This window comes from Brachycentrus maculatus, unplaced genomic scaffold (assembly GCF_059751285.1).
Source record: "Brachycentrus maculatus isolate JH-2025_06_01 unplaced genomic scaffold, ASM5975128v1 h1tg000303l, whole genome shotgun sequence".
NCBI classification, from domain to species: Eukaryota; Metazoa; Arthropoda; class Insecta; order Trichoptera; family Brachycentridae; genus Brachycentrus; species Brachycentrus maculatus.
Genome location: NW_028281053.1, coordinates 755,009 through 778,893, shown reverse-complemented (window position 1 = coordinate 778,893; position 23,885 = coordinate 755,009). Strand labels below are relative to the sequence as shown.

Genomic DNA, 23,885 nt, shown 5'->3' with positions numbered 1-23,885 from the left:
TTTTCGCCATTAGAGTATCTAACAAACATATTAGGGTTATATTATAAATTCACAAATGGCTAAGGGGTGGGTCATCGTAATTTTTAACACTCCGGCTCCGTATATAAACGATGGGTTTCCGTTAGAACTATTTTCGGTCAAATCGGTAGGATTCCATTCGTAGTATCTCAAAATATTTAAACGAAATTCAATTTAAAGAAAACTTGGGAAACGAGTATTTCATTAAAACAATGATAAAATAACTTTTTATTTAGTGTCGACTGTCCTCAGAATTAGTTCTTCACAAAATCGCCAGTCGCACCAGCTGATTTTAAAAATCGTATAATCCAATCTCCAATCCGAATCACTCAATTTTTTGGCGTCGTTCGCGGTTGTCGTTCGTTTGGCGCTCGCTGTGCGCGCTCACGGAAATCGATATAAATAACAAATAAATATGTCATACTCTGCAAATAATATAAAATTAGTTGTTAAAACGTTATATTAATTATGTGAGTATATTCAAGAGGGATTTGTGCAAGTTCGAAGTATGTTTATTTGATATTATCCAAATATATTCGATGGTGTGTGACAGAAAGATTTTATAAAAATGGTATAATTTAAATAAAACTAAAGTGTTGTGAACATCTTCTGTTATAAAAAAATCGTTTTAGATCTATATCCGTACATAATATCTAATGAAATCACTAAAATATTTAACGATCGTCATACCAAATTATTATAATATGTAAAGACCGTCGATTTTTTGTGGTTATTCTTGGACACTATTTACCGGTTTTCTTAGTAAATTATTTAGCTAGTTAATTTTAAAAACAACTAAAAGTGCAATATATCATATTATTTTTACACATTTGGTTGCTAATCTGATTGATATGATTTTTTTTGCAACAGGTAGGTATTTATGTAAATCTGATAAATTTATGCATTCTTAGAACGGACGATTTATTTACTATACATAAGTAGGTATGTCAAAAATGTGATTATTATTTATTTTCATTTTAACTAAAAAAATATTTCGTACAAATTCTTTAATTTGTAAATTTTGTCATAAATCATTAAATTTAAATAAAAAATTTTAAAATTAAAAACATTTAAATTTTGTCAAAATTATTCGCGGGAGATGGCTTCATTTACAATAAACTATAACATATTAAAAAATAAAATATTATATATAAAATTTGTATATACTTGTGACGGGATTTAATAATTGTATACACATAGTTTAGACTTTAACAAAGAGATTGGTACATAATATTAATGTAAAACATTTAATAATTTCTTCTTTTCTTACTTTGAAATTAGACCAGCGCACAAGGTAAAAATACGCTTCCCGTAATTAAGCATCAATCGACCGAACGGGTAGAAATACCTTTCCCGTCCTTAGTGTGCTAATAAGACTTATTCAGGAATATAAAATACCTATTCTCTATTTAAATTCACACAAATAAGGTATTCTATATTTCTAAATATAGTATAAAAAAATATTGTTGAAGTTCATTTGTTTTTGCTTCTATTTTTAATCTCGTTATTGTTTAAAATGTAGCATTCAAAATTGATTTTATTATTACAGCGATTACAGCTATAAGAGAACGTTACAAAATGAGAACGGGTGGTGTCTTTCGGAACTTTAGTAATAAATTTAAGATATTATGCTTGTTTCTAATGAGCACGGTGCTGTTTTGCTTTGTGCATTTACGGAGCCCCGATCGTGTGAAGGATTTGACGTTTTTCAAAGAAAATGTGAGGTTCCTGGATGCGCTGAACGCCACGGGATGCACGCTCCCCCGATATGACTTGTACGACCCGGAGATCAAGCCGTACATAGAGAAGCCGGCGACTGCTATTGTCTGCGGATATGTGCAGCCATACCTCACATTTCTGGACTGGGATGGAATGCTTTACTTGAACGAAACAGAAGTGGAAGCCAATGCATACGCAGGTATTTTATTATATCCCTTTCTATTTATTAGTGAAAATTTGTCCGCCTCCGTAGCGTAATGGTCAGCATGCTCGGCTACCGTTCTGGAGGTCCCGGGTTCGATTCCCAGGGGGGTTTAATAAATATAAGTAATTTTTTCACTCTAATATTTATTCAATATTACACTGGACTGGTACCTGAAGTGGAGGGCTGATCACCTTTCCTTCATATGTAAACGATCGAGATAACACTGCGTTTAAATGAAGCAGTGCCCTCTGCACCATTGGGGTGCGGTAAGGGTTTTATTATTATTATTATTTATTAGTTGTCTTGCTCGATGCCAATCACTGTGCTCCCTCCCCCTAAAATTGTCCATGATTCTGGGTATCAATTAGATGAGCCATAATGCTTATTTTGGACTGAAAAAAAGGTTTTTCTTTTTTCTATTCCCATTCGACCGCGTCTTGTACTTCAAAACTTGCACGGATTTGATATTTATGTTTTTGTTCATAAGTTGCATAATGTGAAAATAAAAGTGTTTGTTTGAAAATTATACCGTGTCACAGTCGTTGTTTACGACACGGTATAAAACATAAAACATACAATAGTTTTTTGTTACAACGATTTCATTTTTTATGTAGTTGACAAAAGCTCTTTTAGAAACCCTTAGCTTCCTAACTACCAATTTTCTTCTTCTTCTTTAGCCTTCTGTCCTTCACGCCTCTTTCGTATCCATCCATTTTTTCTGTCTGTTGCTGTTTGCAGCCAGTTTCTACCCCCCACAGCGGCCATGTCTTCGGACCATCTTTTTTGAGGTCTTCCGACACCTCTTTTATTCTCCCAAGGTCTCCATCTCAGTATTTGAGGGATCCATCTTTTTGGGTCCTGTCTTGCAACATGTCCCGCCCATTGCCACTTAAGTCTTGCTACGCGATCCACGATATCCGCTATTTTGGTTCTGTTCCTAATTTCTTCATTTCTTATTTTATCTCTCAATCAAACATGGATCGTTTCATGGATCGCTGTGTGAATTTGAGGTTCTCTGCGTTTATTTTGTCAGAGCCATAGTCTCTAGTGCATATGTATTCACTGGCAGTATGCAGGATTCATATGTTTTTCTTTTTAGACACATTTGAGTTTTGGACTTGGTCCATCATATTTAACTTCCCCTTTGCTTCTGTTCACTTACAATGATCACTGATTTAAAAGTTATTTATTTCCATATGATTATTAATTTTTTAAAATTATTTAATTAGCTATGTCCCTTGAAATAACACAGATATTTTCACACATGTTGTTTTTGTATTTTCATGACTATATATTGGTTTTTCAACTTCATTTTAAGGTTTATGACCTATTTGACCAAAAACAATATCTGCCTCTGAGATCTGTGCTTAGAATTACTAATAATTTTCAACCACAGATGTCTACCTTAGCCCTACCCATATGAGCGTACTTAATATATCCACTACATTATCGCCCGAACGCAACAAGCCATATCACGTATGTTCAGGTACAAAAAACTAACCCGCAACCACAGAAACATTTGTGATATGTCAAATTGTTCCTACTCCCCCTATGCATATGAATACGTCATACGGCAAGTTTAGCATTTCGAGGTCAATATCACTGGCTACCTATTTTCGCAATGTTTGCAGAATATGTTGAGATTATGTTGGTTGATCAAAATGTATTCATACAAAAAAGAATTCCGGTGACATCTTATGTTGAGAACCTCTGACTTGCAAAGGGTCATAAATAGGTGTATTGTAAAAAAATTCTGGTACATTGTGAATAAGTATTGTTATTGAGAAATTAAAGAAAAAAAAACAGGATTTTTCACCTTATTTTTGGATAATAACCCAAAGGTAAGGTGAAAGTTTGTATTGAAAATGTGAAGTATTTATCACTTGAAAAATATATACATCTTTCGAAGTATAGGTAATGAAGTTATCAATCTAAGGGTAGAACGGTGAATGCTACGCAGTGTATAAAGTGTTCAACCAGTTAATGACAATCATAAACATTTCAAATATCCTTATACTATGTTGAGATATAGGCAGGCGCTGTGGCGTAGTTGGGCAGACGCTCGACTGCGAAACTGGCGTCGCGGGTTCGATTCCCGCCAATTGCAAAACGAATTCAAGAAAGATTTAATTTCAATTGGTCTTGGTGTTTGTGATGTACTTTTCACATTTACCTTCCCTATCTTTACTATCCTACCTGCAGACAAGCATCTAAAATAGACAGACGCTTTTTTTTAAAGCTCAAATTGTTTATAAACCAGGATGTTTGTAAATTGAGGTTTTTATGTTCACCTCAAATAAAAATCTGTCATGCCAATGTACTGCTGAATTGTGTAAACTCTTTTTAACGGTAGCCTGTTTACCTGCAGCTAATGTCGGCTTTTTCTTCATACATTTATACCTTTATCATCGTGATTTCTTATCAAAAGCAAATATGTATCGAGCAATAAGCTTAGAAAACTAATCTTTTTCAGTGATTAGATTTGAGAAGGCACTTACTTATAACTACTAGTTCTAGGAAGATTAAAAAGTTGATAAAACACTTTTAAAAAAATCTTTACAAAACAAATAATAAATACCGCCACTTCCTCTACAGCCTTTTAAATCAGATTATTTATTTAATGCGGCACTATGATTGAAATATTTCACAACGGCTTTATATATTGCCCCAGTACTTTGTGTACCGGGCATATTATATATAGGTGACTGGTGTTTTTACCTGTGCCAGGTAAAAACATGCATTTAACCCTTTCCACTCTGACCATTTTTTCTCATAACTGATCAGCTACTCTGATAAAAAAATGCGACGTTTTTCTACCATTAAAATAAATATTTTGGTTCCCTATTTTGGGACACTCTGTCTGGCAATTTGTATGACCATTCGTTTTTATAACTGAACTTGAAAGTGTAACTTTCATCGTTTTTCATGGCGGATTAACTATAAAGTATTTATTATAAACACATAAAATGCCATTTCTGTTATTTTAACTACTAACACCAATATCACAAAATTTTTAAATATAATAGCTCTACAAAACAATAGAGAAATCAGTGATTAAAGTTATACCTGCGCCGGGCCAGACATTGTGGCCCACGGAGCTGCCTACTAGAATCATACGGGCCAGAATGTCTGGCCTACAGAGTGGTAAGAGTTAAAAATAAAACATTTTTTACCGCAGTGGCAGCGCCATCTGTTGAAAGTGATTGAATAGTTGTTCCATATATTTTTAATATTTTTATTGCTTCACAAGTAATGTGAAATGAAACATTTTAGAAATGTGTGTTTTCTATTCTCTATCTTTTCTTTGAGTAAAGTTTGTTTTCTCATATCGCTCACTCCTTTCAAGAACGTCATAAATCAAAAAACTTGATTCTTCAGGAGAATGTTTTTAAAGTTTAAAAATATAACACAATGTATTAAAAATAAATATCAAGCCACTTATTGAACTTTTTTCTGTGCAACAGATATTTTTAGGTAAAACCTGAAGGTTTTTTCTCCATTTGAAAAATATTTAGTTTATTTAAAAAAATAATTAAACAATACCTTTTCTTCAAAATGAAAAAAACAACATTTTCTGCCCTGTAGCGGGTAAATATTAAGTTAAAAATATTATTCTTTTTCTGGGGTATAGTACATTTTCTAGGCATTCTGAAAACATGCATAACTCAAAATTGACGATTTTTGATTTATGACGTTCTTGAAAGGAGTGAGCGATATGAATGTTATCAGTTGGTGATTAAACTCTTGATTCTGTGTCCAAAAGTCACACACTTCTCGTCTATTATCAATTTAATCTATTTTTTGTCCATTTATTTATTATTACTATGATCATGATTTACGATTCGGATCCAAGCACCATACAAAATAGATAACATAGATTACAAAATCGTGATTTTTAGGGGCCTATGATTATCTGATGACAGGAAGTTTTATCTACCAACATTATTATTACAATGACTCGATTCACTCCTTAAATAAGCTAGCTTATATATATATTTGCTTTAACCTTTTATGGCCCAAAATATTTCTAATGAAAATGGATTTTTTCCAAATCATGTTTTTTAATCTCCTTAAATAAGCTAGCTTATATCTCTCACTCCTTTCAAGAACGTCATAAATCAAAAATCGTCAATTTTCAGTTGTGCATGTTTTCGGAATGCCCAGAAAATGTACTATATCCCAGCAAAAGAGGTATATTTTTAACTTAATATTTACCCGCTACAGGGCAGAAAATGTTGTTTTTGCATTTTGAAGAAAATGTATTGTTTAATTATTTTTTTAAATATACTAAATATGTTTCAAATGGAGAAAAAACCTTAAGGTTTTACCTAAAAAGATCTGTTGCACAGTAAAAAGTTCAATAAGTGGCATGATATTTATTATTAATAGACAACATTTTGAGTGTGTCCAAATACTTGTTCACAAAATCTGGATTATCTCCAATTACAGGAGTTATTTTCATATCATTTTTGACATCTCATCAAAGATGAAGAAGAATATGGAAGTCTGGGCATAAAAAAAATAATAAAAAGCTTCTTTACATCTCACCAATAGATGTCTCTAGTGAAGTTCTATTGATTCAAGAACAAGGTTTCTAAATTGGTTCATATATACAGAACTTCCAAGAATTTGAATAGTGTGGTTGACAATAATAATTATGTTTTCGCATTATATTACTTTTAATTATAAATCAATATTAAATACATAATACACTTTACTTTTTTTTCTTTGGTCAACCTTTAAAATTTCTTGATTTGGCAGGTGTACCTTAACAGAAAAAGTTTGCGGAACACTGTTCTTTATCTTCCTGGTTTTTTTTCTTACAGATTTGAGTTGCACATACCAGACTGTCATCGGTGACCGCAATGACGACTACAAAGTCTTGTACAGCGACAGAATCGATATACTTTTCCCGGTGAAGATCCAGTCGGCGGTCATCAAGGTGGAGTGTTCCCACAAAGGGTCCAACATTTACAAAATGGTCCATAGTCAGATAAAGCCGCTGCCCGAGGAGAGAATCCAAGAGAACAAAAAAATACCACCCAAAAAGCCCAGTGTGCTTATTTTGACCATCGATTCCATGTCAAGAGGGAACTTCATCAGGAGTCTACCAAAGCTGTATGACTTTATCACAAACACTTTGAATTTTACAGTATTCAAAGGTTTGAATAAGGTAAATTTTTATAATTACTCTGTATTTGGAATATCTTCATATCATGTTCAATTCCTTTTCTCTATTATTCGTGGATCCGTTTTATCTTTGTCATTTAAACAGTATTTTTTGTCTACCAAAGCTGTACGATTTTATTACAAACACTTTGAATTTTACAGTATTCAAAGGTTTAATTTATATTTATAATTATTCTGTATTTGTATTATTTTAATATCATATTCCGTCCTTTTTTTCTATTATTCGTGGATCAGTTTTTACCGCATTTTTTAAAACTTTTTGTTATTTTTTATCTCTGGCTACCTCATTCAATGTAGACACTATGTTGATAGATACATTACATTCAATACAAAATATATTTGTAAAAATATTCAATAGAATATTATTATTACAAAAATTATCCGGCAACATTTTACTCATGTTGAGAACCTCTGACTTGCAAATGATATAAAAAGGGTCATAGATGGGTCTATCATTTAAATGTCTTGTCTTGTGCTTTGTAAATAAGTATTGTTATGAAGAAAATATATTTACAATGAAACCACTATCTGTCATTCCTCGAATAATCATTTTCCCGGATACGTCGTTTATTTCTTCTACCCCGAATTTATTTCATAAAATAGATTGCACCAATCGTTTCTATATCACCATTTTACCGCATTCATCGTTTGAATTACGCTGCATATTTGATATATTTCTTTATTTATTTACGGCATTTTTGTAAAATATCAAAATTATTTTTCATCCTGCAAAGGAACGTTTTGCAACCAATAGATATGGGTTTCATCAAGGGAGGCTATGTGTTTGATGGATTCGGGCACTTCAGTAAATAAAACAACTTTAAAGATTGACATTCTGTGGGTGTTGTATTTCACATTGACTGCTTGGTGTCAGGTGAAACAGACAACAGTGTAAACTTTAAAGGTGGAGACTGACCGGAGAATTTCGTCGTAACATAACGTCGTAACATCGCTCGCGGCGAGCATCACCGAGCATCCAAAACTATGGATGGAGAGCTCGGCTCGCTCTACTGTATACGAATGCTCGCATCGTAACGTGTCAGTCTCCACCTTAATACATTTTTTTGGTTCACTTCAGTTTTGTATTTTTTAAAAATTAATATATTTATTTACATCAAAGACAAGGGTGGCCAACCCGAGGCTTCAGGTTGGCGCCCTTACGTGCGGCCTGTGGTCATGTATGACAAATATATATTTTTTTAAATATCGGGTCCTTCAGAATGTATTCAAAATCATATTTAAGTTATTAAAACCAATAAAGTTTTAGGAATTTCACAAAATGCATATATTTTGGTGATTTAAATTTCCCGTGCATGACTTGTGGCTCGTTGCGTTGGAGAACTCGCAATCCGCTTGCAGCGAAATGGATTTAGAAAAATTAATTAAGCGAAAAGAAACTCAAATCTCTCACTGTGGCCACTGCTAGTTTAGCAGTTTGGTTTCATTCAAAATAAAATTGGTAATATTGTTTGATTTATGTGTCCTAATAATAATTTTGATTAACACGCAAATACTTTTTTTGCTGGTTCAATATGTGTTTTCTTCTCACATCTAGTTGTAGTAATGTTTTTCTTCACAAATACCCTGATTGTAATTTCTAATTACCTCTGCATTCAAATCATTTATATATTTATAAAAAAATCAATAAGTATGAAATTAATTGTATTTAAAAAAATTATTAATCATCAATGCGGCCAGGTGTGCAATTTTTTAAATTTTAACCTCCCAATGGTTATGCGGATTGGGAGGATAGTATCTTTGCTCAATCGTATCGCATTGTGTATCGGCCTATTAGTCCTGCATTCAAAGTTTATTTCAATAGGTCCCTTTAAAAACACTAGGTTTCACTGTAAAAATAAAACTGAGGTTTTTTACCTACTTTTTGAATAATAACCCAAAGGTAGGGGCAATTATGAAAAAAAATTACGTGTCATGCAGTTATAAAACTGTTATAATTGATAAAACTCAATACGTAGCACACGATAAGATTTTTTTAATCAATTATATCCTTTTTATTGAAAATTTATCGTTTTCATACGCTTGTAAAGATTAAGAATGATTGATTATCACTTATTGGTCAATAGATTTATATTATCCTCTGACACTTCGTGATGGAATTGCATTTTTAATTTTTATTAGATTAAAACCAATATTTTTAGCTTTTCCACTTTTTTTATTTGACCAGCGACCGGGTTTCGTTGTTACCGACATCATCAGACTTGTCTGATGATGTCGGTAACGACGAAACCCGGTCGCTGGTCAAATTAAAAAAAATGTAAAAGCTAAAAATATTGGTTTTAATCTAATAAAAATTATTGGTCAATGATTACTGATAACATATCACTCACTCATTTCAACAATGTCATATATAAAAAAAAAAACTTGATTTTTCAGGAGATCGTTTTTAAAGTTAAAGAATATAATCAAATGTATTAAAAATAAATATCAACCCACTTTTTGAACTTTTTACTGCGCAACAGATCTTTTTAGGTAAAACCTGAATGTTTTTTCTCCATTTGAAAAATATTTAGTATATTTAAAAATAATTCAACAATACATTTTCTACAAAATGCAAAAACAACACTTTCTGCCCTGTAGCGGGTAAATATTAAGTTAAAAATATGTCGAAATTGCTGGGATATAGTACATTTTCTGGGCATTCCGAAAACATGCACAACTGAAAATTGATGATTTTTGGTATGTGACATTGTTGAAAGGAGTGAGCGACATGTCAACATGTGCACGTTGAATTTAATTTGATTAATATTGAGAAATAATTTTTCTTTATACTTTTATGTTATTATAGATGAATCGAAATTCCATTATCCAGGCCTTGATAATCTAAAGAGTTTTAAAAAGGAACATAACAATTATTTTTTATAATTTAATTAGACTTATTTTCATATTATTTTTTGACATCTCAACAAAGATGAAGAAGAATATGGATATCTAGGCATTTACGGGGCTTATGACCATCATATGCTGGTTAAAGTGATCACTTTACACACATCCTTTATAAATACGATCCAATTTCTAAACATTGTACTTGAATTACTAGAATTTTACTAGAGACATCTATTGGTGAGATGTCTAAAAATAATATGAAAAATATCTCCTATAGTATTTAGACACACTCAAAATGTTGTAGCCTAATTTTCGTAAAATACTACCTCAAAGATGCTTCGCTGTAATTAAATTATATGTAAAATATATGACAGCAGCATAATCTATGTCTAATATTTTATTCTAATATTTATTTTATAGTCCGCCTCTGTAGTGTAATGGTCAGCACGCTCGGCTACCGTTCTGGAAGTCCCAGGTTCGATTCCCTAAGGGGGGGGGGGGTCAAATAAATAAAAGTGATTTTTTCACTTTAATATTTATTCGATATCACCCTGGACTGGTACCTGAAGTGGAGGGCTGATCACCTTTCCTTCATGTATTAACGATCAAGATAACACTGCGTTTATATGATGCAGTGCCCTATGCACCATTGGGGTGCGGATAAGGGTTTAAAAAAAAATTATATGTCCCTGGACTATGTACCTGAAGCGGAAGGCTTTCCTTTTATCAATTTATTTTTTAATGATTTAACAATCAAGATAATGCTGCTTCTATATGATGCAATGCCCTATGCTCCATTGGGTGCAGATAAGGGTTAGAATATATTATACAAGTTCCAAAAATTAATCCATTATAAATGTTTGATAATGGGCAGAATGAGGAACGGTACACAAGTGTATAGTGTGATCGCGTTAGCTTGACTGGAGATTTTGCAATTATTATTTGTTTTGTCTTTATATGAAATTTAAAAAAAACTTTTTTGTACATATCGTAGTCATACAGGAGAAAGTGACCAAGTGCATTTCTTACAAAAACGTGATCATTGACTATTTGATATCTTACCAGCTTAATATTGCCCTGAAAAACATCCCAAAGGATTTTAAACTTAGAAGTATAATATATTGACTGGGTAAAAATGACTAACTGCATTGATGTTTATTTTCTTGCCGAGCAAAAGTGACTTACATGGCCCTCCTGAACATTTTACCTTTTGTTAGTTGGTCACTTTCTCCTGTACAACTACGATATATTGAGAAGAAATTAAAAATCGTGGTGGCTAATGGATTTGATTGTAACTTCAGGTTGCCGACAACACGTTCCCTAACATGGTGGCTCTCCTTTCCGGACTTATGGCGCACAGAAGGGAAGAAGTGCCGGATGTTCCGGTGTGGAACGTGAAGGTCAACTCGTCTATCAAGCGCTATGATGATATGCCCATTGTGTGGAGAACTTTCCGCGAATCTGGTTATGTTACCATGTAAGTTTTGACACATTGTTCACTCTTTTCAAGAATGTCATAAATCAAAAATCGTCAATTTTCAGTTGTGCATGTTTTCGTAATGCCCAGAAAATATACTATATCCCAGCAAAAGCGGCATATTTTTAACTTAATATTTACCCGCTACAGGGCAGAAAGTGTTATTTTTGCATTTTGAAAAAAAGGTATTGTTTAATTATTTTTTGAAATATACTAAATATTTTTCAAATGAAGAAAAAATATTCAGGTTTTACCTAAAAAGATCTGTTGCATAGTAAAAAGTTAAATAAGTGGCTTGATATTTATTTTTAATACATTGTATTTTATGTTTGAACTTTAAAAACGTTCTCCTGAAAAATAAAGTTTTTTGATTTATGACGTTCTTGAAAGGAGTGAGCGACATGTGTTAGGTTAGTCAATTATTACTAGCCCTAGTTAGTAATAATTCATCAATTAATGAAATGTATGAATACCTTAAGTTTAGGTTAGGTTAGATTGCATATGTACAAAACCTTTAAGGTTAGGTTAGATTAGTCAATTATTATTAACTAGGGTTAGTAATAATTGACTAATCTAACCTAACCTTAAGGGTTTTGTACATATCCAACTTAACCTTACCTAAACTTAAGGGGTTCATACATTTCATTAATTGATTCAGCAGTCACTTTAAGTTAAAATCTATCCATTTTTTATTTAAGTTTCACATAGTAAATATCACTATTTCTTAAAATCTATTATGACACGCGTTTCGATACATTCAGCATCATTTTATCATCATCATTACCCATCTAAAAAAAAAGTATGCGATTCACACAAGCTAGTGCGAGAACAGGTATGCAATCCATAGTATAATTATGGACTCTCACGAGTCGACAAAAAAAAAATTTCCCCTGTTTTTACTACTATTCGAAGTATTGTAATTTCATAGAATAAAATAACAAATATGTAGTTTTTTCCACATGACTTTTATTTGACCAGCAACCGGGTTCAGTCGTAACCGACATCATCAGACTGGTCATCACCATTCTGATGATGTCGGTTATGACGAAACCCGGTTGCCGGTCAAATAAAATTCATGTGGAAAAAACTACATAGTTGTTATTTTATTCTATAAAATGCATGCAGTTCCACCAAGAAATGTCAGTATAAAACTTATTGTATCTAATATTGTAATTTTTTAATATATTTTGATTGCATACTATATTTTTTGGTAGAGTATGAAATCTTTTGTGTCCTTTGTACCTGTGAAATCTTTAATCAAAATTTGGTCTCATTCGAAAATTCAAAATTTGAATCTCCAGTTCAGACATTGTAAAATTTACTGGTCAAAAGGGTTATAATGATTACTCCGCCTTAGGTACTGCGAGGAATACCTGGATGCCACGTTCAGCCTCTTGGATGTGGGCTTCCTGTCGGACCCCGTGGACTACTACTACCGCTCCTCGTACGTGAGCCTCAAGCAGACGCTCAGCAACGTCAACTACAACAAGCTGCGCTTCTGGGACCGCTCCAAGTGGAGGTACTGCGTCGGCAACCAGCCCTCCTACAAGTACATGCTCAACTACACCGAGGAGTTCCTCACCGAGATGGCCGACCTGAGGTACTTTGCGCTCAGCTTCTTTGTGGAAATGAGCCACGAGTATCTCACTGATATAAAGGTAAATGTTTTCATCATTTTTTATCAGCCGTGTGCGTTTTATTTTATTTTTTATTATACAGCTTTACTTGTTTGCAAGTGTGATATTTGGTACGGATTTTTATTTATCACTATTCTTTCTTCTTTAACCTTCCCCTCCTGGTGATATGTATTAGATAAATATAATAGATACGGGCTCAGAATTTTTATATTCCTCCGTAATACTATTACGTGTTGCATAAAAGTATTTTAGTATAAAGTTACTCATTTGCAGCGATGGAAATAAATAAATTGTAAAATAAATCGGGGATAGAATCACCAATACACAAACTTTTCTTAGAGTATGCGTGCGTGCCACACTTTACGTAACGCGCACGCGGCTTCCTACTGTTTCCGGCAATCTCATTTTAGCTGCGCACAGGACGTCGTCTGGGATGGTTGTATCGCTACGATAGCTGTGGCAGATACGTACAATTTATTTTTCTTTTCTTTTTTTAGGTACTTACCAGAGATAATATTACAAAATTGTTACATTTCAACTTTAACTATGGTCAATAATGGCAACATTTAGGAATGATTTTAAATCACATTTTCATATGGTGTACAAAATACATATCACAGGAGCACGCGGAAGTTTTTAGCATCGTAAGGGAAGGGTTAACCCTTTCAATGCCGGAAGGTATTATGTTTGTCCGCCTCCGTAGTGTAATGGTCAGCACGCTCGGCTACCATTCTGGAGGTCCCGGGTTCGATTCCCAGGGGGGGTCAAATAAGTATAAGTGATTTTTTTCACTCTAATATTTATTCAATATTATCCTGGACTGGTACCTGAAGCGGAGGGCTGATCACCTTTCCTTCGTGTGCTAATGATCAAGATAACACCGTGTTTATATAACGCATTGCCCTATGCACCGTTAGGGTGCGGATAAAGGGTTTGAAAATACCCAGCAGGCCGAGATTTTTTTCAACAAAAATGTGAAAGCTTTTAGAAAGATTTTATTATCAACTGTAACTTTGATAATATCGGTAAATTGTAATATTTTAGTATTTCTTGATATTTCCAATAAATGTTTCTATATATTCTAATTAAAAAATAATTTAATTGGATTTGATATTGGCTTGCGACAAGGTCATGAGATCTCATTTTATGATGGCCGGCCTGGCCGGCACGGAATTGGAGAGCGCAAAAAAAAATGCTCCACATAGGGAGCGGATATGGTTAACCGGTTTGGTGCCACGAGTGCGTTAGTGCGCACTAACGCACTCGTGGCACCAAACCGGTTAACCATATCCGCTCCCTATGTGGAGCATTTTTTTAAATATTAAAACCCTTATCTGCACCCAATGGTGCATAGGGCACTGCATCATAAACGCAGTGTTATATTGATCGTTAACACATGAAGGATAGGTGATCAGCCCTCCGCTTCAGGTACCAGTCCAGGGTAATATGGAATAAATATTAGAGTGAAAAAATCACTTATATTTATTTGACCCTCCTGAGAATCGAACCCTGGACGTCCAGAACGGTAGCCGAGCTTGCTTACCATTACACTACGGAGGCGGATAAAATAAATATTACAGTGAAAAAATCGTATGGAGTCCACAAACTGTCTCCAGGCTATTCTGTCAGCTGCCAGCTCCCTTGCATCTCTCCAAGTCAGGTCTGCGTCTCGAAGTTCAGACAAGAGCTACCGACGAATCGCCTCTAGCAAAAGAGGCAAGCTTGATGGCTGCTCTCGGAAGGCATGCGGAGTATATGGCCAAGCCATCTGAGTTGCCTTTTCTTGACGTGAGCAATATTTGCTGCGTCCTACCCCTTATCTCTTCATTCCTCACAAAGTCAAACCACAGCACGCCTAAAATTCTTCTCAAACACCTATTCTCAAAGCTAAGTACACGGCTGTTCTGGGCCCTTGTAAGGTGCCATGTATCACAGCCATATCGTAGTCGTACAGGAGAAAGTAACCAACTGACAAAACGTAAAATGTTTAGGTGGGCCATTTAAGTCACTTTTGCTTGGCAAGAAAATAAACATCAATGCAATCATTTTTAACAAGTCGATATATTATACTTCCAAGTTCAAAATCCTTTGGGATGTTTTTCAGGGCAATATTAAGCTGGTAAGAAATCAAATAGTCGATGATAACGTTTTTGTAAAAAATGCACTTGGTCACTTTCTCCTGTATGACTACGATATAAGAGAATAGGAGCAAGCAGGCATTGTATAATTTTCTTTTTATATTTAATTCTAGAACATGGATGAAGATCTGTTAGATTTCTTTGCAAGACTTTACGGGAGCGGCAAATTAGACAACACGGTGATCCTTGTGATGGGAGATCACGGACACAGGTTTGACGCCATTCGAAGCACATTTATTGGAAGGATTGAAGAGAGAATGCCTTTTCTTGGGATATCCCTCCCCGCCAGTTTGAAGAAGGCCTACCCACATCTTCAGGTAAAATTATTCAAAACAATTGTGATTCCCACCATTTTTCAATACCTTTTGGCTACCACAACCGTGTTTTAGATGGGATTTGCATTTATTATTTACCTTGCTTATTATGTATGTACAAAGTTGTACAAGGTTTGATCATTAAGTGGATTTTTGATTCTTCTAACTTAAAAAAAAATGTTTTATTTTAATTTGTGTTGGGAACAGGAGGGATAATCTAGTGTGGGCTAATCAGGAATTTCTCAGCATTTGCTCATTGGTGTGAGGACACCACGTAAAACTCCTCAGGAGAAGGCGGACTGTTGACTGTCGTCAACAGGCCTTGCAGGCTCCTGCAACTCCAGGCTCCTGTAACCCAGGCTAATACTGGGTTAATCTATCTCACATTTCCGAGTTGGCAAACAAATTTTCCATATTTTCACATATGACTTACCTGCTCAATTTACTAACCGTGTCAATATGTATTACTAAGGCAGATATTTCATGAATAGTCATGACATACTAATGTGGGCTACACACAGATGAACCTTTCGACGAATGCATATGGCACAGGATCAATTTTGTCTCTATCTTTTGTTATTGTCTATAGAATTTTTTTTTCCGCTAGCCATACATTTTGCGGTAATCCGTTTACTGAACATTTTTAGTCGCACATCAAAGTAGCAGAAACCAGTCTATCTCTGTCATATGACTTACTTTTGTTTACAATCAATTATGGCGGCTCAAGGCGAAGCGACCTTTCTGTAATGTCGCCAGCTTGGTAATTCTCACTTTATTCATGGTTGCAATTCTGAAAATACTGTTGTGGTCAGTCATATTTATTTGTGAAGTCATATATCGCTCACTCCTTTCAAGAACGTCATAAATAAAAAATCGTAAATTTTCAGTTGTGCATGTTTTCGGAATGCACAGAAATTGTACTATATCCCAGCAAAAGCGGCATATTTTCAACTCAATATTTACCCGCTACAGTGCAGAAAGTGTTGTTTTGCATTTTATAGAAAAGGTATTGTTTAATTATTTTTTCAAATATACTTAATATTTTTCAAATGGAGAAAAAACATTCAGGTTTTACCTCAAAAGATCTGTTGCACAGTAAAAAGTTCAATAAGAGGCTTGATATTTATTTTGAATACATTTGATTATATTTTTAAACTTTAAAAACGATCACTTGAAAAATCAAGTATTTTGATATATGATGTTGTTAAAAGGAGTGAGTGATATGTATTATCCATACTAATACTTTCTTGACAGTTTAAGGTTTTTAAAAAAAATCTCCTATTAAACTATTTCGTTTGTAAAAAAAAATCATTACTGGATTGGTTAAGCATCTTATAAATATTTCAGAAAGGACTTGATTACCATACGGAGAGACTTCTGAGCTGGTTCGACATCCACGAGACGTTGGTAGATTTGGCTGAGGATAATTTGGAAGAGAAGCCAACCAAGTTGCGGCCGCTTGCAGTTGGCAAATCTATCTTTAGACCTTTTGATGATAACAGGACGTGAGATACAATCTCTATTTTTACATGATAACTCAGTATGTGCAAACTTAGCACGCACTATAAAAGTGGTTAGAGCATTATATGCGCTTGTTGCAACTCCCCTATTTTATACCTAAATAAAAAGTTATATTATCAACGTACAACACTAATTATTTAATCATGCAATTTGCAGCTCCCTAATCATCAAGAAATTTCTGAAACATCATTATCTACTCTTAGAAACCTATTGTTCATTATATACCGCCTTCCTTTTGCGAATTCTCTTCCCATCATTAAATATTTTTACTGTAATCTTATTTCGAAGTTATATAAGCACTATCTACCCACTAATTAAAATGCTATTGAAGTTAGAAACCTTGATTATACTTGTCTGTTTTTCGTTGGTTGAAATATATTTCTTCGTGGCAATTGGCCCTCTAATGTACATATGAATTATAAAACAAGTTTGAAATAAATATATTTGATGATGATAAATATATGATGTATGATATATACCACCATACTCAAAACAAAATGAAGGAAGAGTAGTAGGTAGGAATAAGAAAATAGTCCTTTGAAAAGGATTTATAAGGAAATAACAATGCAATATTATCTCTTTCGCAGCTGTTCTCAGATTGGCATACTTCCGGAATACTGCATGTGTGATCGGGAAGCTCAGATCCCGGCTGACTCGGATAAAGTCAGGCTGTCGGCGCAGCTCGCTGTCCAGCATATCAACTCGCTATTGGAAGAATGTAAGGCTATTACCGTTGTGTGGCCAAAATCGTCTGGCAACTCGTATCATAGTTATAATAGTTGCTGTTTGATCTCTCTAATGGATGATAGTAGACTGAATGTGGTTGAAATGCGATCACTCAGACGAATGTGTATAAAAACGATGTATGATAGGTGTTTGATTAGTGAAATAAATAATGAATGCAAGGCTGAGATAAGCATTAATTATAATGCTTATCTCACCTTTGATAAGCATTGTAATAATCCTTATTCAGATTAATTGAGATTTGACCAACCTTTGGTGTTGTTTGGCATTACTTTTAAAAGTTGTTTGGTTTTACTTTGGTACTGTTTGGCTTCATTTTATATATGTACAATATCTATGCCCCATAAAAAAAAAAACAATCTACGTATTGTCTTGTCTTAATGAAAGTTAAATTCCATAAAATTCCATTGTGTGGGGTTGTGGTCGTGTGGTTAGTGTCGCAGACTCTTGAGTCAGAGTTTCTCGGTTCGAACCCGCTCTACCACAATGTGATACCTGTTTCAAATAATGAACCGCTTAGGCTTAACAGAAATAGTAAGAAATTGAAATATTTTTGCAAATAACAAAAACGCACATATTTTCTTTTCAATTTAATTCAATAAAAAAAAGATCATTCGCACAGCAATGTATGCTCGGGTGCAGCTAGTATTAAATAAAAGGTCTTAATTGCGTAGCATGGTGGAAATGTTACAGCCGATTTAGAAAATTGTGTGTTTTTTTTCATTTATTTGTAAAATATAAACATATATTCATTGATAAACTCCACTTTATGTGTCTTGTCGGTGGAGTTCTTTTAAATACATTTTGATTATCATAATAAACATTATCTATATCGACATAATATACACACACAAAAAGAAAGAAGAAAAATGAACTATTTTTAATTTTTACAATATTTACTCTTCATTTACCCATTTTTATTATTTTGCCTTTGGTCCATATTTTTGTTTGCCATCTTACCTCTGCCGGTAACAGATTAACAACAACAGCATTAACAAACGTTTTTAAGAATGGCTTTTTTTTACTTTCAGCTGAGGATTATGTGAAATACGGTGAAGTCCGCAGATGTGCCGCACTCAGTCTGTCCCACGTTTCCTCGGCATCCATGTCGCTGAAGAGCTTCTCAGCTGACCGGAGTACCATTCTCATCAGGGTCATGTTCAGGGTGTCTCCGAGTGCAGGAATGTTCGAGGCCACCGTGGAGCACGGACCTGGAATCCCTCCTGTAGTCCTAGGTAAAAAAAATAATTGCAAACTGTTCAAGCACATGATTACATAACATATGGAGGTCCTCATCAAAAAAATACATTTCCAATATTGCGCAAGAAATCGTTTAAATGTAAATCTGTTCTGTTTACTGTATTCTACCGAAATATTAATTAAAGTTGCGGCAAAAACGTGACCAATCCTGTGTTAAACCAATATGAAATCATTAAATCGCACCAAAACGTTGCAATTTACAAGCTAGAATTCCTGATTACTTAAAATCATTTATAATGGAAATGTAACGTTTTGGTGAGGACCTCCACAATTTTGGCGGATTTGGTCCGCCTCCGTAGTCTAATGGTCAGCACGCTCAGCTACCGTTCTGGAGGTCCCGGGTTTCGATTTTTCGGGTTTCCCAGGGGGGGTCAAATAAATATAAGTGATTTTTTCACTGTAATATTTATTATTTCATTATTACCCTGAACTGGTACCTGAAGCGGAGGGCTGATCACCTTTCCTTCATGAGTAAACGATGGAGATAACACTGCGTTTATATGAAGCAGTGCCCTATGCACCATTGGGATGCGGATAAGGCTTTATTATTATTATTGATAGGCGTTCCATCTTCCTTGAAACTGCCATTTCAGAAAGGAGTGCTAGCGAGTAGAATTGGCAAGTGAAGGATTAATGCAGAGTGGAACGCTATTGAAATGCGATCTCTTAAATGAATATTTGTAAAAATCTATGCATTACAGAGTCACGGCTTTCAACCTCTGCCTTGGATACACAAGGCAATGTTCTTGTTGGAATTGTTTGGTATTGCATTTTGGTGTTGTAAAGTCATTATGGTATCTCAAAGATGAACTTTTCTTTTGATTCGAGTATTTTTCACCCTTTAATAGTTGAAGACTTAGGGCGCTTGTTCACTACCCGGAATTACACGAAATTTTACTGTCCTGCACGTCAGTTAGCGTTTTAAAACGATGATTGGCTTGTGCTTTTGTCCATATTTCTTCGGATCGGTGCTCTTGATCGGTGCGTGAACACGTTGTGCGTAAATTCGATCACGCTAAACTGTCGTAGTCGTTTTAATTTTTCAAAACCAGACTGCCGGACGGTGAAATCCCGTGTAGTGGACAAACGCCCTTACTGTTTTTTAAAATGGTTTTGGAATGTAAAAAATAATAATAGGTTTTTTTCTTTTCAAAATGACCATTGTTTTGATTTTCGTTTTGTTTACAGGTGATATTAACAGAATTAACAAGTACGGCAATGAACCGGAGTGTATAGCGCACGACACACTGAGACTGTACTGCTTCTGCCTTTAGAATATTTCACACAATGTTACGTACGTAACACTGTACATATAACTCAATGTTGATGCCAATTTGTCCATGGAGGCTGTGATAGTCACAATTTGTAAATGTACAGTCAGATCTCAAGTTATGTCACAAGTCATTATGGCAACAGTTTAAGATAATATTTAATTTGAAATAGTTTTTTTTTTACATAGAATACAGTAAGTCCTCTACTTACGTGATTAATTCGTTCCAAAGGTTTTCGTGATATTTGAAAAAAATATTTGTGTTTTTTTTTTGTATATCGCACACTCCTTTCAACAACGTCATATATCAAAAAACTTGATTCTTCAGGAGATCGTTTTTAAAGTTTAAATTTACTATAAAATGTATTAAAAATAAATATCAAGCCACTTATTGAACTTTTTACTGTGCAACAGATCTTCTTAGGTAAAACCTGAATGATTTTTATCCATTTGAAAAATATTTCGGATATATTTAAAAAAATTATTAAACAATACCTTTTCTTCAAAATGCAAAAACAACACTTTCTGCCCTGTAGCGGATAAATATTAAGTTAAAAATATGTCGCTTTTGCTGGGATGTAGTACATTTTCTGGGCATTCCGAAAACATGCACAACTGAAAATTGTCGTTTTTTTATATATGACATTGTTGAAAGGAGTGAGTGATATGTGAAAACAGAATCCTGATCGCAACACACACAGGATGTGATTAACAAGGAAGAAATCTAAATTATGAGTTAGTCGTTAATCACATCCTGTGGACAGTAAAGGTGGAGAGAAAGGGTGCAAGGCATGAGCCAGTGCCGTTTTCACTTTATTTCCTATCAACACAATAGTATATGTAAATAAATAAATAAATGACTTTAAAAATCAGCTTTGGCGACAGGCGCCGTGGCGTGGTTGGGTAGACGCTCGACTGCGAAACTGACGTCGCGGGTTGAATTCCCGCTAATTGGAAAATAAATTCAAGAAAGGTTTATTTTCAATTGGTCTGGTTGTTTGTGATGTATTTTTCACATTTACCTTCCCTATCCTTATTATCCTACCTGCAGACAAGCCTCTAATAGAGGCTTTGCGGGTTATTCCTTTTAAAAAATATATATATAAATATATGTTTAAAATCGAGTAAGTACAATTTCACATAAGTCACAATCGCGTAAGTAGAGGACTTACTGTATGTAGTAGAATGTTTTTTATTTTAGTATATTTTTCTTCTTAAGCCCTTTGTCCTCCACTGCTGGATATAGATGCCGGACGTAAATGTGATGAACCATAAGGCTCCAGCTTTGTTTTGGACTTCTTCTTTAGCCTTCTGTCTTCCGCTACTGGATATGGGCGTCTTTCGTATCTTTCCTTTTCCTTCAATCGGTTGCTGCTTGCAGCCAGTTTCTCCTGGCTCCCATACATTTAGTCATAGGCTCTGGTGGATAGTAATTATAAATAATAATAAATTTGGATAATTTATATAGCGCCATTTTTGTAAAAGACTACCTCAAGGGCGCTCAAGGGAGTCATATTCCCTCCGATCATGGAGCCTCTTGCCGTGTTCTCTTGCCTGCCTCCGTTTTACTCTTCCATTCATACTTAATTTATTTATAGATGCATAATGACATAACTTGAGGTATTTCTTTGATTCTTGCATTTACTTTTATATATTACAATTTTGTACAAATTTTTATATTAATATGTAATTTGTCAGTCATGCTTACAATAGGATATTTTCTATTTTATTTTAAAAAATTACAACATTATAAATATACATATATGTATATAAATGTTTGTATGTATATTTTTTTTATTTATTTGATACCCAGTATATTATGTACTATTCAGTTATAATGTTTTTTTAAAAATATTTTTGTTTGAGGTAGCGCTTCACTTTTAAATTTCTTTTGTATTTTTGTGTATTTATATTGTTAATGAAAATTTATTACACAAAATGATAAATCTTTTTTTTTTTGGGAAACATCTATTTTTATAAATAATTATTTATAATTTAAGCTGTTTGTTACTTAAACACAAAAATTATAAGATATACCAAAGTATTTCTGTGGAATTCTACTCATAATTTGTTATTTAAAGTGTGAAATAAATTTTCATCTGAGTAGGTGTAAAATGATATATTTTCACTGTATCTGTTTAAATAATATCACATTACAATCAGACTAACTAACTAACCATCACGCCGCTTCCCCGCAGAGGTAGGCAGAGAGAATAGAACGCCACACCACTCTGTCCTTGCAAACATTCTTTGCCTCTTCCACGTTCATGCATCTCCTCATACATACCCGCCGATTGTTACGACTCCTAACCTGACCACTTTCAAGTATTTGGCATACCTGATCATGCCATGTTTTTCTCGGTCTTCCTCTGCTCCTTTTCCCGCTAACATTCGCCTCATAAATTTGTTTTACCGTTCTTTCCTCACTCATTCGTTCTACATGTTCAAACCATCTCAACACACCTTTCTTAATTTTATCCTAAGTCTTTCTGTAAAAGGATTCATTTTAAATGTGTACAATCGTCAATGTGTTGCCTTTATAAGATAAACTTTGATCAACATTATTGTATAAAATTGAACACGAGCAGGAGTGTGTGATCTCAATTGAAATGAAAATACGCTTGTGTAAAAATGTAAACTATGTAAAATACTAATTAAATGTATTTATAAAATACCTATTGCTTTTTATTTATGAAAAAAATGGGGTACTCTCCACACCCAATCCCTTTATAGTCCATGTCTACTCCCCATGTGAAGTAAAATGCCAGCTTGCTAATCCCAACGTAAATTCTGTAGTGGGTCATTAGAATTAGAGAATTGTTCAGATTACTTAGTGTTTTGTCCTCTCTATAAATGGTTAGCGTGTTTAGCTACCGTACTGGTGTTCCCGGGTTCGATTCCCAGAGGGGGGGGGGTGAAAATAAATATTAGTGATTTTACACTCTAATATTTATTTAATATTACCCCGGACTAGTCCCTGCAGCGGAGGGCTGATCACCTTCCTTCATGTGTTAACGATCAAGATAACATTGCATTTATATCATGCAGAGCCTTATGCACCGTTAGGTGCAGAAAAGGGTTAGAATGACAATCATATGTAGCTTGAAAAATCCCTTTTTTTTTTAACTAACGAACTTTGTGGATGTTCAAGGGTTAAATCAAACATTCGTCTCAAAACCATCAGTTCCTCAGTATTCTGGACGACGTCCAGTTGTTGGTTATATTGAAAGCTTTTTACGGCTTCAGTAGGTGCAATTTTTAAAACTGGCATAAGTGAAATCATTCGGATTATGGAGTTTTCTGATTAGTGAGCTGGCACTGTATATGGAATCCACAAGCTCTAATCCAAAATCTAGGTTCGTCGAGGCAGACAAATTATCAGCAGTGAACGTCCTGGGCAAAGGGAGCCTGAATTATGTAAAAGAAGTAAGGTTCATTAACGCTCCCTAGACCTTTTTTTTTTTTTTTGGGTCAAGGGATCTTGCATCCCTTATGTCACTGCGACCATATTAGGTCTATTGTGACCTCCCTTTGTATTACAGCTCACA

At 34.2% G+C, this 23,885-nt stretch overlaps 1 protein-coding gene across 3 annotated transcripts; it reads left to right on the top strand.

Moving 5' to 3' along the window:
* The first annotated feature begins 179 nt into the window (after positions 1–179).
* Positions 180–22,980, top strand: LOC148304803 (uncharacterized). 3 transcript variants are annotated; one of them, XM_088267659.1, is made up of 10 exons: positions 180–488; positions 1,577–1,936; positions 6,769–7,115; positions 11,278–11,453; positions 12,811–13,111; positions 15,342–15,545; positions 16,890–17,047; positions 17,651–17,781; positions 18,839–19,042; positions 20,256–22,980. In XM_088267659.1, the coding sequence occupies exons 2-10, from the start codon at positions 1,597–1,599 to the stop codon at positions 20,339–20,341; spliced, it is 1,947 nt and encodes a 648-aa protein (XP_088123785.1). In that variant the 5' UTR covers positions 180–488; positions 1,577–1,596; the 3' UTR covers positions 20,342–22,980. The 3 variants fall into 3 exon arrangements, with proteins under 3 accessions (XP_088123785.1, XP_088123786.1, XP_088123784.1); XM_088267660.1 differs by having other exon boundaries at positions 1,568–1,936; XM_088267658.1 differs by having other exon boundaries at positions 180–524.
* The last annotated feature ends 905 nt before the right edge of the window (positions 22,981–23,885 follow it).